The 15,272-nt window shown below is 42.3% G+C and overlaps 1 protein-coding gene across 3 annotated transcripts in view; it reads left to right on the top strand.

Annotated features, from left to right (window-relative positions):
- Positions 1-15,272, top strand: part of TMTC1 (transmembrane O-mannosyltransferase targeting cadherins 1) — a 172,703-nt gene that overhangs the window by 146,705 nt on the left and 10,726 nt on the right. For all 3 annotated transcript variants that reach the window (XM_077827630.1, XM_077827624.1, XM_077827617.1), the window contains 2 exons: positions 6,724-6,832; positions 13,094-13,196. In XM_077827630.1, coding sequence (XP_077683756.1) covers positions 6,724-6,832; positions 13,094-13,196 — 212 coding nt within the window. The remainder of the gene's footprint in view (positions 1-6,723; positions 6,833-13,093; positions 13,197-15,272) is intronic.

Here is a 15,272-nt window from a genome sequence, read left to right as displayed (position 1 = left end):
ATAATAGTATAAACTATTATAAAGCATTGTTTTTTCCCCCATGTAAGCTGCATCTGCAGTACGAGGGTTTGCCTGTATAGCTATGCCAGCAACCCTTTTCTAGTGTAGACCTGGCCTTAGTATTGGGTTGGTTACAAAACAACATTATCTTACCACAACGTATTTTAGCTGTACTGATCTAACTGTTGCTTTGAATAAGGCTCCGTATCAAAGGTAACAAAAGGCTACAGTACTTAAATTCTGCCTTGTACCAGCTACACATTATTGGTAACGGAGAATTCACCATGATAACCTTACCCTGGGGGGGGGGGGGCAACCTGAGTCTGAGAAGGAGCCAGAATTTACCAATGTACATTGCCAAAGAGCCACAGTGATACGTCAGCAGCCCCCCCATCAGCTCCCCCAGCGCCCTGGTCCCAGCGCCTCCTGCCCACCGGCAGTCCCGCTGATCAACGCCTCCCCCTCCCGATCAGCTGTTTTGTGGCGTGCAGGAAGCTTTGCGGGGGACGAGCGAGGACACGGCAGGCTCAGGGGAGGAAGAAGGAAGGGGTGGAGTGGGGGCAGGGCCTGTGGCAGAGCCAGGGGTTGAGCAGTGAGCCCCCCCCGGCACATGGGAAAGTTGGCGGCAGTAGCTCCAGCCCCGGAGTCGCTGCCTGTACCAGGAGCCGCATGTTAACTTCTGAGGAGCCGCATGTGGCTCCGGAGCCACAGGTTGGCCGCCCCTGACCTTACCAGTCAGTACTACTGGTTTGGACTAATATGTGAAGAACAAGTCATTCCTGAGAAATAAAAGAGTAGGTCAATATTGTATAGAACCATTGAAAACACAAATTTTGATCCAAAAGGCAAAAAGAGTTCTTGCATTATTCATTACAGTTGGCTGAAGTGCTCCTGAACTTCTCTGATCCCCAGTTGGCGAGGACCATTCCGAAACATCCTAACATAGAGAAGTGCAGATCAGCCTCTAAGATCAAGGGGGTGCATAAAGCCACATTTGCCCCCCACCCTCAAATGCCCTAAGTCAGCCCATTATCTCCTATATCCTGACCAAGTTCTAACATGGGTAATTACATTCTTTCTGTTGTGGTTCATGTCCCCTCTTAAAAACCATTGCACAATGAGGCTGTTAAACAGCCTCTGTGTTCCATCCCAAAGGCAGCTGCTTTAAAGCAGTGGCTGTGTGAGTTCTGTAAGTGTTTTTGAATCCTTCAGGTTAAGAAGCGCTAAAAAAAAACAATTATTACTAAGACCACAGCTTTAGAGCTATTGCAACCTGTAATAAAGTTGAACTTAGATACACAGCCTGATTCTCTGTTGCCTTGCACGAAGTATAGACCTCTGAACCTGCGCAAAATGCATACAAAACTCTGCCACTGGTGTAATGGAGAACTCCGATTTGATAACATTTTCTGCCCACTTTGCACAGGCATAAATGACTACACCAGGGAAAATCAGTGGAGAACCAGGCCTGCAGTATTTAAAATATATCCGTTAATAGTCTTATTTACACTAGGACATTGGAAAAATTATTCTGAGGGAAGTCAGAGTCAAATTCTGCAGAGTTTCTTATGTTTATATCTACTTATTTTGGAGGAAGCCTGCTGTGCACTTCATTAGATTGCACTACCGCTGGAGTTTCGAGAAAAGGGAACTTCAGTATTTTGGAGAAATGAATTTGCTGTTAACATGTACGAATCTGCCTCTCCTTCCCCTTTGGAAATAACCTGTCTATCCAGACAGCTGTTCCCAGTGATCTGGGCTTGAGTAAATTTGTTTTGGAATCCACAAGATGGAATCTTTTGGTTTTTTAGAGTAGTCCCATTTTAAAAAAAACTTTCCATTTCCCGTTTTGGCCACAGTACTGACAGCAAGGGGCCAGAAGATGAATTTTCACAGGAAGCACTACACGATAACAATGAGTTAATGAACCCATGGCTTTGTTTACATACTCTGAAAGAAACTTGAATGGCATCATTTTCTTGCCTTGTATAAATATCAGACAAAGGATAGCTAAACCGTGCAAACAGCTTTCTCAGTAAAAAAGCAATCACTAATAGACTCACTTCAAATGAAAAATCACATCCCCATCCTTTTGTAGCCCATGATCGTCATGGCTCAGAATGCCTCTCCCTTTGAGCTTAATATTTCTTTTAAAGCTCTGCATCATGGAGATATCTAACTCATGTCTATATATTCAGAACTGGTGAGATTTAACTTGCAAAAACAGAGTAATATGGAGTATTCATACCAGAATTTCTCATACAGATTTTTTGAAGAATTCCGTTAAAAAAAGATATAACAGTTTGTAAATATATAGGAGAAGTGAATACGCATGAACACACATACATGTGCACACATAACCCTGAGTTTGTTGCTGCAGGAAGAATAGGAGAGAATGTCCTTTTTGCTGTATCCCTTCAAATGTAAGGATATATAACAGGCAGTACGGCACCTCTGTCTAATAAAAACTTCCATACTCTGTGCACTGTAAGTATGTTATGGCTACACTTTCAAAGAAAAGATTGAATGCCTCGAGGCCTGTTAACTGAAATCTAGAGCTTATTCCTAGGTCAGACTACACAGTACATAGAGGAGCATGCAAGATGTCTAGTACAGTTATTGCAATGATTTAGCCCAGGTTTGCCAAGACCACCTATCCTGAGGAGGGAGAGATGTCAGTCTGCCCTCTCTTCTGAACTTCTCAGATTCAGACTGTGGGCCATAGGTGTGAATGTGCTGAAATAGCCCTGTGTGTTTGTCTGAACAGGGCAGAGGGTATCATGGATAAGTTAAATTCATCAGAAACTTTGCATGATTAATAGCTTTTGGAGATTAAAACATTTCCCCTTCCCACCAAACGATCAAACCGAATGCTGCTATATCTTAGGGACATCAGTCCAGAGTTTGGGTAGAGTCTTTGATTTGAAACTCTACATTGTACTGACAGTATAAGCATGCTTCTTGAACCAAATCATATGTATAACTTGTTGACCACAGTACTGTGTACATAGTTTTACCCCTTTCAGAAAAATGTAGCTATTTTAAAACTGGAAACAGGAAGATTCTGTATTGTAGATGGATGCCAAAGGAGTAAGTTGTCTGTATTCATTTTAACACACATTGTCCAATTTGTTTAGATATTTATTTACAGATAAGCATAGCTAGAGACAGTAGATGTCTTTTGCTTATGATGCTAAACCAAGATCTTTTCTCCTGGCTTTTGGTAGCTATCCAAGTAGAAGTTAAAAGACTCCATGGCATTTCGTTTGTGAGAAGAGGATAACTCCTGTGGCTTGGCTGATATATTTTCTATTGAGGAAAACTCTGTTAAGGTTGTGTGTGAGCCACTACTGAGTGCACAGTGGACCCAGGGTTTGGGCAGACATTGTTCTACCAGTATCTAATGCTTTACTTTATGAAGTCATCTGGGATATTTTGAAAGTAAAAGGTGCTACAGAAAATCAAATCCTATGCTATTCTTTTCTCTGCCTGTGAAATTTATCCCACTGCAGAGACCCCTCACAAGGCCCTATGAATCACTTAAGCTCCATGTTATGGGTTTAAGTGGTACCTCGGCCTCTGTGTAGGATGAATTTCACCCTCTTTGTATAGCAGTGAAGGTGTCCATTCATCTGGCTTTTGCCATGATAGATAACGAATGCATAGAAAATAAGCATATCAAAAAATCCTCCCTTTGCACCATACAATATGAGATTAAACAAATCGTTTTTAAAATGAAAAAAACCCATACGGCCTCCATCCTGCAAGATGCTGAGCACTTTGGCTCTGATCCAGAAAAGCATTTCAACACATCATTAACTTTCTACTTATGTGCTTAAAGTTAAGAATGTGTAAATGCTTGGCTACATCGGGGCCAGAGTACTCTGCATCGTGCAGGGTTGCGCCCTGTTAGAGGTTGTTGTATCTGTTCTTTTCATATAATTTGGTCTGTCACAACAAAAAGATTCCGTAATCTTTTCCCCCTTCCCTTTAAGGAGACACATTGTTCTGGGATCAAACAAAAACGGCTATTCAGAAAAAGAGAGTCATTAAGAGTGCATGCTTGTGGTTAATGGGGACTTTTACTGCTGTCGAGTGGATCACTTAATCCTTTTATTTCTGTATCTGGCATTTCCTACATTCCTGCCAAACCGTTGATAACTTTACAAAGCAGACGTCTGTTTTCAATTTATATAAATGTGTCACAAAACTCCAGCCAAAGAATCCAAAAGTTTTCTGAATTGACAAACTACCTAGCCTTTAATTAGTAAGGGGGAAAGTGGTTCTGTATTTGTTTTTGCTTATTTGGGTAATTTAGATTGAGTACCACTGTAAGAAGGAAAAGACTAGCCCAACTGTTTTTACTAACTTAAAGCACAGGGAAAATATTCTTTCAGTTATATAACTAGAAAGGAGAAAAAATCTGAAAAGCCACAAATACTATCAGCTGAAATTTTCACCTTATAAACAAGATCTGATTTCTTGGCCTTGTCGCCCAGATGAAATCCAAGGCAAAGGCTGCAACTTTTCACATATATCCCATGCTTCAGAGTCCTTTGTTTCTTTTCAAAGGCTACGATGTTCATATTACTTTGTGCACCCAACACAAAGAAAGCTTGTTGGCTCAGTCCAAATAAACATCCATAGCCACTCACCCAGGGAAGCTGCGCCCTTTTCCAAGGCGAGAAATACAGTAAACCCTTCCACTGCAATGGGAGCTTACCACATTAGGCTTTCCACAACCATCTCTGGCCATGCCCTTCCTAGGAGCAGAGTCAGGGACTCTCCCCAGCCCAGCAATGGTCAAGATGCTTGGGAATGGAGTTAGTGATACTGGGCTGTCAAAAACATGAAAATATATTCCACTTAAAATGTATACTATGCTTATATAACACATTTTTATCTAAAGGATCTCAAAGCACAAACAGCTTTAAGGTTCGTAAAGCCCTTATGGAGTATGTAAGTTTTATTATCCCCATTTTGTGGATGGGGGAAGCAGAAGCAGAGAGAGGTTTCCCATAAGTGACCTTTTCTAGGTGAGTCAGTGATAGACACGGGAATAGATCCCAAGCGTCCTGACTAGCAGCCCACTGTTCTAAACCCTAGACATTTCTTCCCATAAGGCAAGTGACTTCCTAATGGCTTCTGTGGGAGAATTCCATGTCAGGGGTAGGGCATTGTGCTCTGATGAAATTTTCATTAGCTTGCCTTTGACTTATATCTAACTCGTGACCAGTCAGAGTTTCATAGATTTGTCCTCTTTATAGACTCCAGAATTAAAGACAAATGTGGCTGGAGTTCCATAATTTTATAAACCATTATGTTTGTATTTTTGCAAGGTGAGAATATGGCATGTACTGATTACTATGTAGACAGTGTGAAATGTTTTCATGCCATGTAGAATACTGCAGAGTTCACTTGTATGCATTACGACTTACCTGTTTTGCCTTCATCTGAAGCATCAGATAATGGCCACCACTGTAGCCAGACTACCACAGTAATGGAGCCAAAAGTTTAATCCGTTCAGGAAAATCCTGTTGGCTCCAAACTCCCTTATATGAGAATAACCTGCATCAGGGAGAGGACATGCTTTTAGTTGAAACTCTCAGAAGTTCCATGATTATTTTTGTCTGTAGTGGGCAGATTTTCTGCTCCCACAGAAGAAACCAGAGGTTGGGTTCCCTTAACCTAAAGATCTTGAGAGATACACATGATGTAAAGGATATTTGAGTGGATGCCTCTTGCCTCTCCTCTACCACATGGCCTTATTGGCTTATTGGCCTTCATAGAGCTGACTCCTGAAGAGTTAAAGTTGTGTTTCCCCAATCATTGGCTTCCCCAATCATGGCTGGTTCTAGAACCTTCCCTGACTACTCCACCTAAAACCGCCTTCTCTCTTTATAACATGGAAGGGGAAACCGCACAAATTACCAAAGCATCATGCTGTATTTTGGTTTACTCCACACCTGTCAAAAGAGGAATAACCAGAGGAGCTCAGCCAGCTTTCATGCCCCTCCCTGCCAACAGAGCTGGAATGCTGCAAAAGTTGCCAGTGAACGGCTGCTGCCTAGATGAGACCCCACATTACCATTTCTTAAAGGGATTCTCTTATCTCTTCTCAAATCACTCTGAGAGTTTCCTGGTAGGTTTGTCCAGCTGATGTCAGCAATTACTGTGAAAACAGGTCCCACTATAGGCAACGTGTTGCAGGGGAGGAGGGCATGTGGGGTCATGTGCCTTCATTTTTGCTGCTCACACAGACTGAGCATGCTCAGTAACGTCTTGTGAAGTTACTGCCCTCATTCTGCCCTTTCCCTTGCTCCCCCCAATGGCACATATTGGTCATCTCCCCTGCCTCCCCCCACCCCAAATATATAGAGAAGTGCTGTAGACGGAGAAGAATCTTTGTGTTGAACTTGTATATTTCACAGCAAGCTCTAGAAATCCATACAAGGAATCTGCAGGTGCCAAGGTACAAACTTACCATGTATCCAATAACTTCAGTTCTTGACTTTTCCTCCTCCCGCTGACAGAGAGGCTATGGAATTTTATACTGCCTCAGGAGATTCTGGTTACCTAGACTGTGGATAGAAGGCCAGAGTTAATTAGTTAGTCTTTGTTGAAAAGAACAAGACAGGGACTTTGAAGTCTTTTTGAAGTATTTAATCTATAGGTGACCTAAACATGTTGTTAAAAGAACTTTGTTTCTTTTATGACTTGCAGGTCCCAAGGGAAGAAAGAGGAAGCTGTGTTCTTATTGAGAGATTCCATAAAATATGGTCCAGAGTTTGCCGATGCTTACTCAAGTCTTGCTTCTCTGTTGGCTGAACAGGTAACCAGTAACATTTACACTTGGGTAGCTCATTCCTTCTATGCATGATGCATTGATGTTACCTTTTGACATGCCTAATTTTTGTCTGAATACAATAAAAACTCTCTCACCAATACATGAGAACAGCCATTCTGGGTCGGACCGATGGTCCATCCAGCCCAGCATCCTGTCTTCTGACGGTGGTCAATGCCAGATACTTCAGAGGGAATGAACAGAACAGGGCAATTTCAAGTGATCCATCCTCTGTCATCCTGTCCCAGATTCTGGCAGCTGAAGGTTTAGGGACATCCAAAGCATGGGGTTGCATCCCTGACCTGTCCCATCCCTATCATATATCTGTTTTTAAAAATGTAATTCTGTGAATATCTGGGTATGACAGCTGGTGTATTTTAGAATAAATTGCTTCAGAATGGCAAACCCACTTTGAGATAGTAATTTGATGGAGCTGATTTGAGGTTATGTTAGTACAATGTGAACTCTTTTAATGTAATCGGAAAGCTTTTCAAGTTATTGAAGCTATAGAGAAATCATGATCTATTACATAGCGCACCTAGAGTGTGATAATAGGCAAACTATACAATACATTACATACAAAAAACACAGTGTTTAAAAGAACATTATTAAGGGTGCAAAGTCAAGCACTCAAAAGTTAGGAAGTGCCAGAATTAAGCTTGCTTGGGCAATCTTAATTCGGTCCCCCTTCTTCATATGCATTATGATTCAGTCTTTAATTATGTGATCGCGTACTGTTTTTACACAAGACCGCTGCCTCACTCAATGTGCAGGATGGATAGTCTTCACTTAATGCACAGTTGTTCAGTGTTTTGTTTTCTCCTCAATATGTGGTTCTAGGCCTGCTTACTGCACATTGTTCAAACCCCATTCTGAAGACAGAAATTATTAATTTCCTCCTGGGCTTTTCTGCTGCGCTTATCACTATAATATCTGAGTGTTTCACAAATATTTACTTTTTTTTCAAAATACTCCTGTGACATGAGTGGGTTTTATCCCCATTTTACAGAGGGGGAGCTGAGGCACAAAGAGATTAAGGTCAAAAGTATCCAGTAATTTTGGGTGCCGAATTTGAGACATTCAGGACCTGATTTTTTAGAGAACATAGCATCACATAGCACTTTGTATGTTCAAAATGCAGCTCTCATTGATTTCACTTGCAACTGAGAGTGCTCAGCGGTTCTGCAAATCAGATCCCAGGATCTTAAGTTGGACTCTCCGAAAATGAGAACACGCAATCAGTGTCCACCTGTGAAAAGTTGGGTTTCAGTGACTTTAGCATCACATATAAACTCTGTGGCAGAGACAGGACTAGAATATAATTCCCAAGTCAGCATTCAACTGCCTTAACCATGAGACTGTCCTTTCTCTTCCTACAATCCCCTGCCTCATTCACTACACACCTTCCAACTTCTGCAACAAATAAGGCAAGGGTCCAACAGACGACAATTTCCTTCTCTCTACAGTCCTCATTCATCCCTAGGGCAGGTCCATCCTGTGCACTGAATAAAGCAGGGGTCCTGTGGAAAAAGTAGCTTGTGACCATGCAATTAAAGACTGTACCATAAAGCGTACAGAAAAGGAGGCTGAATGATTAGAAGTACTGGTCATAAGATTGTCAGGACAATTAAACAATATAGTGTTGTAAGGCCGTATGTCCAAAGGAAATGTGCTTAGCTGTAGTTCCCTTGACTTAGAAATGCAAAGTCCACTAATAATAGATCTACTCCACACACAGTTTGTCCATCCTCTTGTGGGTTGTTGACTAAGTGGAGGAAAAAAAAGATGGTCTGTACCGTTTCCCCAGATGGTAACAACTTCCTTTAGCTTCTTAACACCTCCACATTTCAAACCACACAAGATTAATAGTTGACTCTGCAGTCCTTGTACTGCGTACCGCTTACAGAAACAGACCTGTTGACTTCCATGGGACTGCTCATTCAAGTAAGTTCTATTCCACATGATTAAGGGCTGCAGAGTCAGACCCTAACTGTGCAAAGCTCCTTGAGGAATACAGTACAGGAAATTCTGCCAGCATTGGCCTGATGATATATGTGTTGGGAAGGAGAAATTAGAACTCATTTTTCAGTTGCAGTCTGATTTCTTCCTTTTAAAGAAATGTATTATTTGTAGTTCTTAAAAGGAATTAAGTTCATGGCCTTTGTTCTTTCTATTTGGAGCATAGTTTGGAACACACATTTTTGCATTGTTGGATACTTTTAACACACAATATGCAAAACTTATCCCAGTAACAATTTTTTTTTAAAAAAATGGTGTCTAGCTGTGGGGGAGGGAGTATTACAAGAATTTTATCTCGCACATGTCTGAAAAGGGGGTTGGAGTTACTAGAAGTTGCACACTTAATTAGCTCTCATGAAATAACCATGCTTCTGACAAACTACTGTCTCTGAGGTGGTGCGTGATGGCTAAAGAAGGCAAGAGCAGGTGGGAGCGACACAGTGAGATGGCATCTTGATTGCCTTGGTCCTACACAGTATGTTCCCCAGTAATTTGAGAGCTATGAATTTGAAATAGGCCTGAAAGTTACTTTGCTCCTGGAGTTGTAAAAGATGCTCTTAAGAAGAAAGTCTCATGCTCAAGGGATTTAGTACAGACTGCCATAATTCAATGTCTTCTAGTCCCTTACAAGGTGACTTTCAAACTAGAGCAGACTCAACAGGAGAACACTTACACAACACACAGTTTCACTTGGTCAAAGCTTCCTATGTTCCCTTTGCTGTTTATGAAGATATTTGCGACATTAAGCAAAGATGCCTCTCTCACTGAGAGCCCAACTCCTCCCCCTGCTTGGTCTCAGTTGCAGCTGGTTGTTTGTGCCATGCTAATATGTTGCCATGGAAATGGTTGTGATCTCAGAAAGTGTGATATCACCAGTTTTACAGTGATGCAACTCTACTGCCTTCACTGGAGTTTGTGCTGATTTACTCCGGTCTCCGCAGGATTGCCAACTCTCCTGGTTTTATCCTGCGACTCATGATATTTGATGTTTCTTCTTCAGACTTCAGCTTCCGGAGTCAAGTTGTTTTGTGAGAATCTCCACTTTTTTCTTTTTCACAAGGAGATTTCTAGCCCTTGTGGTTGCAGAGAAAAGCCAGAAAATGTGACCTGAACTCACCCTACAGGCTGAGAAGGCAAATTAAAAGCTCCCAGAAATGTTGTGTTTAAATCTCATAAAAATCTTGACGAATTCATCAATCCATCGGCGTACAGAGTATCTATACTGAAGCACTGCAGCAGTGCAGTTGTGTGCTGTAGCGTTTTAAGGGTAGACAAGTCCTAACAGAGGATTTTCTCCGAAAGCTGCCCTTTGTTTTAGTTAAGAATTCATGATGCTAACTGTACTTCTTATTTTCCCTGGTAGAATACAAGGGGGTGGTAATTCCATATAGGGATATGCAAACTGAACATGTTTAAGAATGTTTCTGTGTGTTATCACACCCTATCTTTTTTGCTGGTAAATGTGAAAGCACTTAACTATGACAGCCATTTGCTTTCATCAAGTCATATTTTTTTCAAATGCCATTAATTTCAGCTTCCCATTTCTTAAATGAATATGAAGAGACGAGCTGGTGCATTTAAAAAAAATGTGTGGGCCATATTCTGCTCTCAGTTACACCACTCTAGATCCAGAGTAAGTCCAGTGAATAAGCTCTGGGATTCACTGGTGTAACGACTGAGAGGAGAATTTGAATCTGTGTCAAGAAGCAAAAACATTCTGGTCCACTCCAGGTATTAGGAAATTCCGCTGTGAGAAGATACTACAGCCAACATTTTCCAGTGCCCAACTTGGCAGTCTACAGCGGCCTCATTCTGAAAAGTCCTGAGCACCCAGAATCAGGCTCCTTTTAGAGTGTGTCAACTGGGGCACCCAAAATGGCTGGTCATTTTTGAGTATCTTGGTTTAAAGATCCTTGTAACAAAGCATAATCAGTTATTTGCAAATATATATTATATAATTGATTGGGACTAAAGTGGTGCAGTGGGTTAATAGCCTTTTGCTATTTTAAACTTAGATTCAAATCCTGGTTGTGAAAATCCCTCTTGGTGGTCTCACAAGATTATCAAACAGCTGATCTCATTTGGGAGTCTCAGGAAGAGGCCCTGGTCTGTCATTGCAGGGTTGTTCCAGATTTTTAAGGTGCAGGAACAGCAACAGAGCGGGTGGCAGAAATTTGCACAACATCTATCTGCACCATGTTTGGCTCTCACCATTAAAATGCTTCCCTTTCACAAGCATTAAATAATATCACCCACAGCAAATGTATGAACTGAGAGGGGAGAGAAAAAACAGTAATTCTTTAACACTCTTATGTATGAGCAAGCAGGTAGTTTTCTCATACCAGCTGGACTGTGGGAAGTGGGAAACCTGATAACTGCTATTCGATCAGAATTAAAGACCTTATTCTCCTCATAGTGTCTGGCTGCATACTCATGAAATTCACAGTAGCTAGAAGGTGGGTAACAGCGTGCCTTTCGTACGCAGGGTGTCGCCAGGTGCATTACAAAACAAAGAATTATAGCCTGATCTTCCGGAAGTGCTGAACACCCACAGATCCCATTGAAATCTATGGGGAGCTGCAAATGCTCCTTTGGGCTCATTTGATCCTGTTAATGTAGTGCAGGGGTGTGCAGACAGGATAGCAGCATGTATTCAACAATAACTTAGAGCAGCCTTAGGGTGTGTCTACCTACAATAGAGGCTGCAGCCGCGCAGCTACGGTTCTCTAGTTGTGCCACTATAGTCCAGACACTCCCTGCGTCGATGGAAGGTTTTTTTCAGTTGATGTAGGTAGTCTGACTCTCCTCGAGGCAGTAGCTAGGTCATTGGAAACATTCTTCCATCAATCTAGCTGCATCTACCGTGGGGGTTAGGTCAACCTCACTGCATCACACAGGGTCTGAATTGTTTCATAGCCCTGAGCAATGTAGCTAGAGCGACTTACATTTTAGGTATAGATCATGCCTTAGACCAGTGATACTCAGACTGCAACTCACGAGCCACAAGTGGCTCTTTAATGTGTCTCCTGTAGCTCTTTGCAGCACATGATATTAAAACACTGTGTGATTTAATTGTTAACCGGTCTAAGTTATTAACCAATCAGGGTGCTTTTACTATATTATTAACCAATTAAGTTATCAACTTGCACTAAATTATTCACTTATTTGCTGTGAGAATTCTATGTATAAAAACTAAATATTTCCCCTACCCTGCTGTTGAAATATGAATTGTACTGTAGTAAATGAATTCACACTATTGTGGCTCTTTGGGGTAATGTTGATTGCTAATTTGTCTCCTGAGCCACTGGGGTCTGCGTATCGCTGCCTTACACCTTGGAACCCATTTTATTCAACAATCCACACCAGGCACTGCAGGGGCGTGTGCAGGAATTTAAATTAGAATACTTTTGGAGGGGCACGTTAAACACACACAAATGAAAGTTTCACATGCCCAACCCCCATTTCTCTGGAGGCCTCTGGCGGCGAGGAGGCAGCCACTCCCCCTGCAGCCCAGGGAAGGGAGGAAGCAGCAGGGTGGCTGGCTGCAGGGTCGTCCCCACAACCCTACAGCTGCAGCCTGCAGCTTCTCCTTCCCTGCTGCTGGAGTCCCAGTGTTGCTGCCTGCTTTGCAGATGTCTGCTGAGGTGAGTCAGGGGCTGGCGGCAGAGGCAACACCAGGGACTCCAACAGCAGGGAAGGAGAAGCTGCAGCTTTCGGGGGAGGAGGAGCTCTGCTGGCAGCCAGACGCCCTGTTGCTTCCTCCCTCCCCGGGGCTGCAGGAACACACAGGGGTGGTGCCCCTGCTTCCCCCCACCCCCGCCCCCACTTTGTGCATGCCCCTGACACCAGGACAACCACTCAGGGCTGGAACTGAGTGAATAATTGCTGTTTGGCAACATTTACCAGCAATTGTGACACAGTTACCAAAGCTATCTCCTGTTGTTAATGTATGGGGAAGTGGAGGTAATTGCTAGTACCTCTGTGAGGTAACAGTTGGCAAACATTGACTCTGTGAGTGAAATCCTAGCCCCACTGAAGTCAATGGAGTAACTCCCATTGATTTTAATAGGGAACAAGAGTTCACCCTATGTGCACAGCCCCTGAATACCGAGATGAAATGACATGGACTGTTGAAGTTGTATGTGATGATAACAAGGCATTTCCATGAAATATCTGTATGCAGTAACAAAGCTGGTGTTACCACAAATAACAAATCTTCCTTTGTTTAAGGAACAATTTAAAGAAGCCCAGGAGGTTTATCAGGCTGGGATAGAGAATTGTCCAGAGAGCTCTGATCTGCATAATAACTATGGTGTTTTCTTAGTTGATACTGGTAAGTGAGATGGAGCTAGCAGATTTATGTTGCTGGCTTATTTGCTGTCTTGAGTGGGTCTGGTTTATTTAGTAGTGTATTTTTTAAAGATTGTCAAGGGCTCCCAGAGCAGAGGATGGACACACTTACATTGTAGCTTGTAAAACTCCTAATAAATACAGACTGTCCCTGCTCTCTTGAGACTGACCACAATGCTGAGGTTTGAAGAGATTTGTAACAAATGCTAACACTGTACAGCAGTGATTCTCAGTGTGTTTCCTGCCACATTTGTCTCGCCATACCAGTGCCTGCAGCTATATTCTCAAGGATGAGCAATGCATCACACAGTGGCCTGACGATCCCCAGGAACGCATGACCACTCAAAGCCACAGAGAGACAGACAGACACACCCATGTCACTTTTGTGGCTGTTTGTGACTCTGCTCAGTGACAAAGAAGCTGAATGCCACTGCTTTAAAATAAACAAAGCTTTGACACTACCATCATTTGGCAAAACAAAAACTTACGACTCTTGTGGGGAGAATGGATTTCTCAGCGGATTGGTAATGGGATACAGAGCCTTTCACTTCTATGCTATTGGTTCAAATCCAGCTTCCATGGCCCCAGGCAGTTCCTGGCATCCACATAATAAAAATCACCACCCCAACTGGCACCTTTTATTGGCAGTTTTAGAAGCAAGTCCAAGTTTTGACAGACACAGAAACTACCCTCTCGCTACTAGAGGTGGTCCCTGCAGAACTGGGTTGAGACATTGATGAAGTACTGCAGACATAGCCGATACCCATTCTGTGCTTCAGGCTATGCTGTTTTCACATCTAAAGTTAAAGAGGGGCAGACTCCGTTAGTACTTGGAAGGGAGTCCTTGGAAAGCCAGGATCGAGAAGAAGTGGTGTTTGTGATTTTGCAGGTGGCACTCTTCCTTCTGAGTTGGTACAGATCCCTCACTCTTGTCTGAGGTTAGTGGGCACTGTACTGCTGCCAGTAGAAAACAAAAGCCCTGAATATGTGGGGCCATGAAAGAAATCAGTGTGTTAAAGGCAGAAGTAGAGATTTTACCCTTGTGTCTTGACAAAGTTCAAACTTCCCTTCTAGTCCTAAACTGTTGTGTGAAGCTGCCAAGATGCCCTATTCCATTCTTGAGGTTCCATTTCAATTTAGCACGAATCCATTTCCCTTTGCACTTGTTCGTTCTGCAAAGGGAAAGGGTAATTTGTTCCTGTTCTGTTGCCATACAGTTTCCCCCACACATAACTTTAAAAAAAAAAAAAAAAAGGCTGAATTTTGAAACTTGAAATGTAAATAATCCTTTTGAGGGCATGACCAAGTCTGAAGACAACTGGACAATAAAGTTATGAATGTTTGAAAAATGGCTACTGCACTTATGCAATGGAAAATTGTATTAAGTCACCGATGTTAAGTCACTGAAAGTTAATTTGAGCAATCTACCCTCAAGATTACTCCTCTCCAGTTAGCCTACCTTGAGTGACAGTGGCCATGCTTCAAATAACATGCAAGCTGCATAGCGTGATTGGATTAGCAGTTGATGAGATGCGCTAATTTGAATTCTCCTTCCTGGGTCAGCTAATTCAAATTAGAAGCACCACTGCCCTTAAGCTACAGCTTTTTGTGTGTATATAGGGCTCAAGTTAGGGACAACACTAAAGTTAAAACTCATGTTATCTCTGCAGTGAAGAGAAGCCCTCAGTGGGCATACCGATAATGAGATGCACTCCGCCCTCCTGCGTAAGTGTGTACCTATTAAAGGTGCACCTAATATGTAGGCATTAGTTGGCCTTAAAGACTTAAGTTCTCTCATTAGCTGTGGGTTAAGTGCTTACTCCACTGTAAATATTAAGGCACTTCAAAGATGGGATCTTCTAAAGCATTCATTGTTCATCTGCTCATCAATGGGGGCAGTGTTAGGCCATCACTGAATATTCTACCCTGAAGGGTTATGTCCTCTGCTGGCTTTGAGGTATTTTAAGTGCTTATCATTCTCATTATGGGTTTCTCTCTTGCTTTCCTTTAAAAATTCAAGGAAATAGAATAGAAAAAAGTGTTAATGTAATGTTCTATG

This window comes from Eretmochelys imbricata, chromosome 1 (assembly GCF_965152235.1).
Source record: "Eretmochelys imbricata isolate rEreImb1 chromosome 1, rEreImb1.hap1, whole genome shotgun sequence".
Lineage (NCBI taxonomy): Eukaryota > Metazoa > Chordata > Testudines > Cheloniidae > Eretmochelys > Eretmochelys imbricata.
This window is presented reverse-complemented; position numbering and strand designations above follow the sequence as displayed.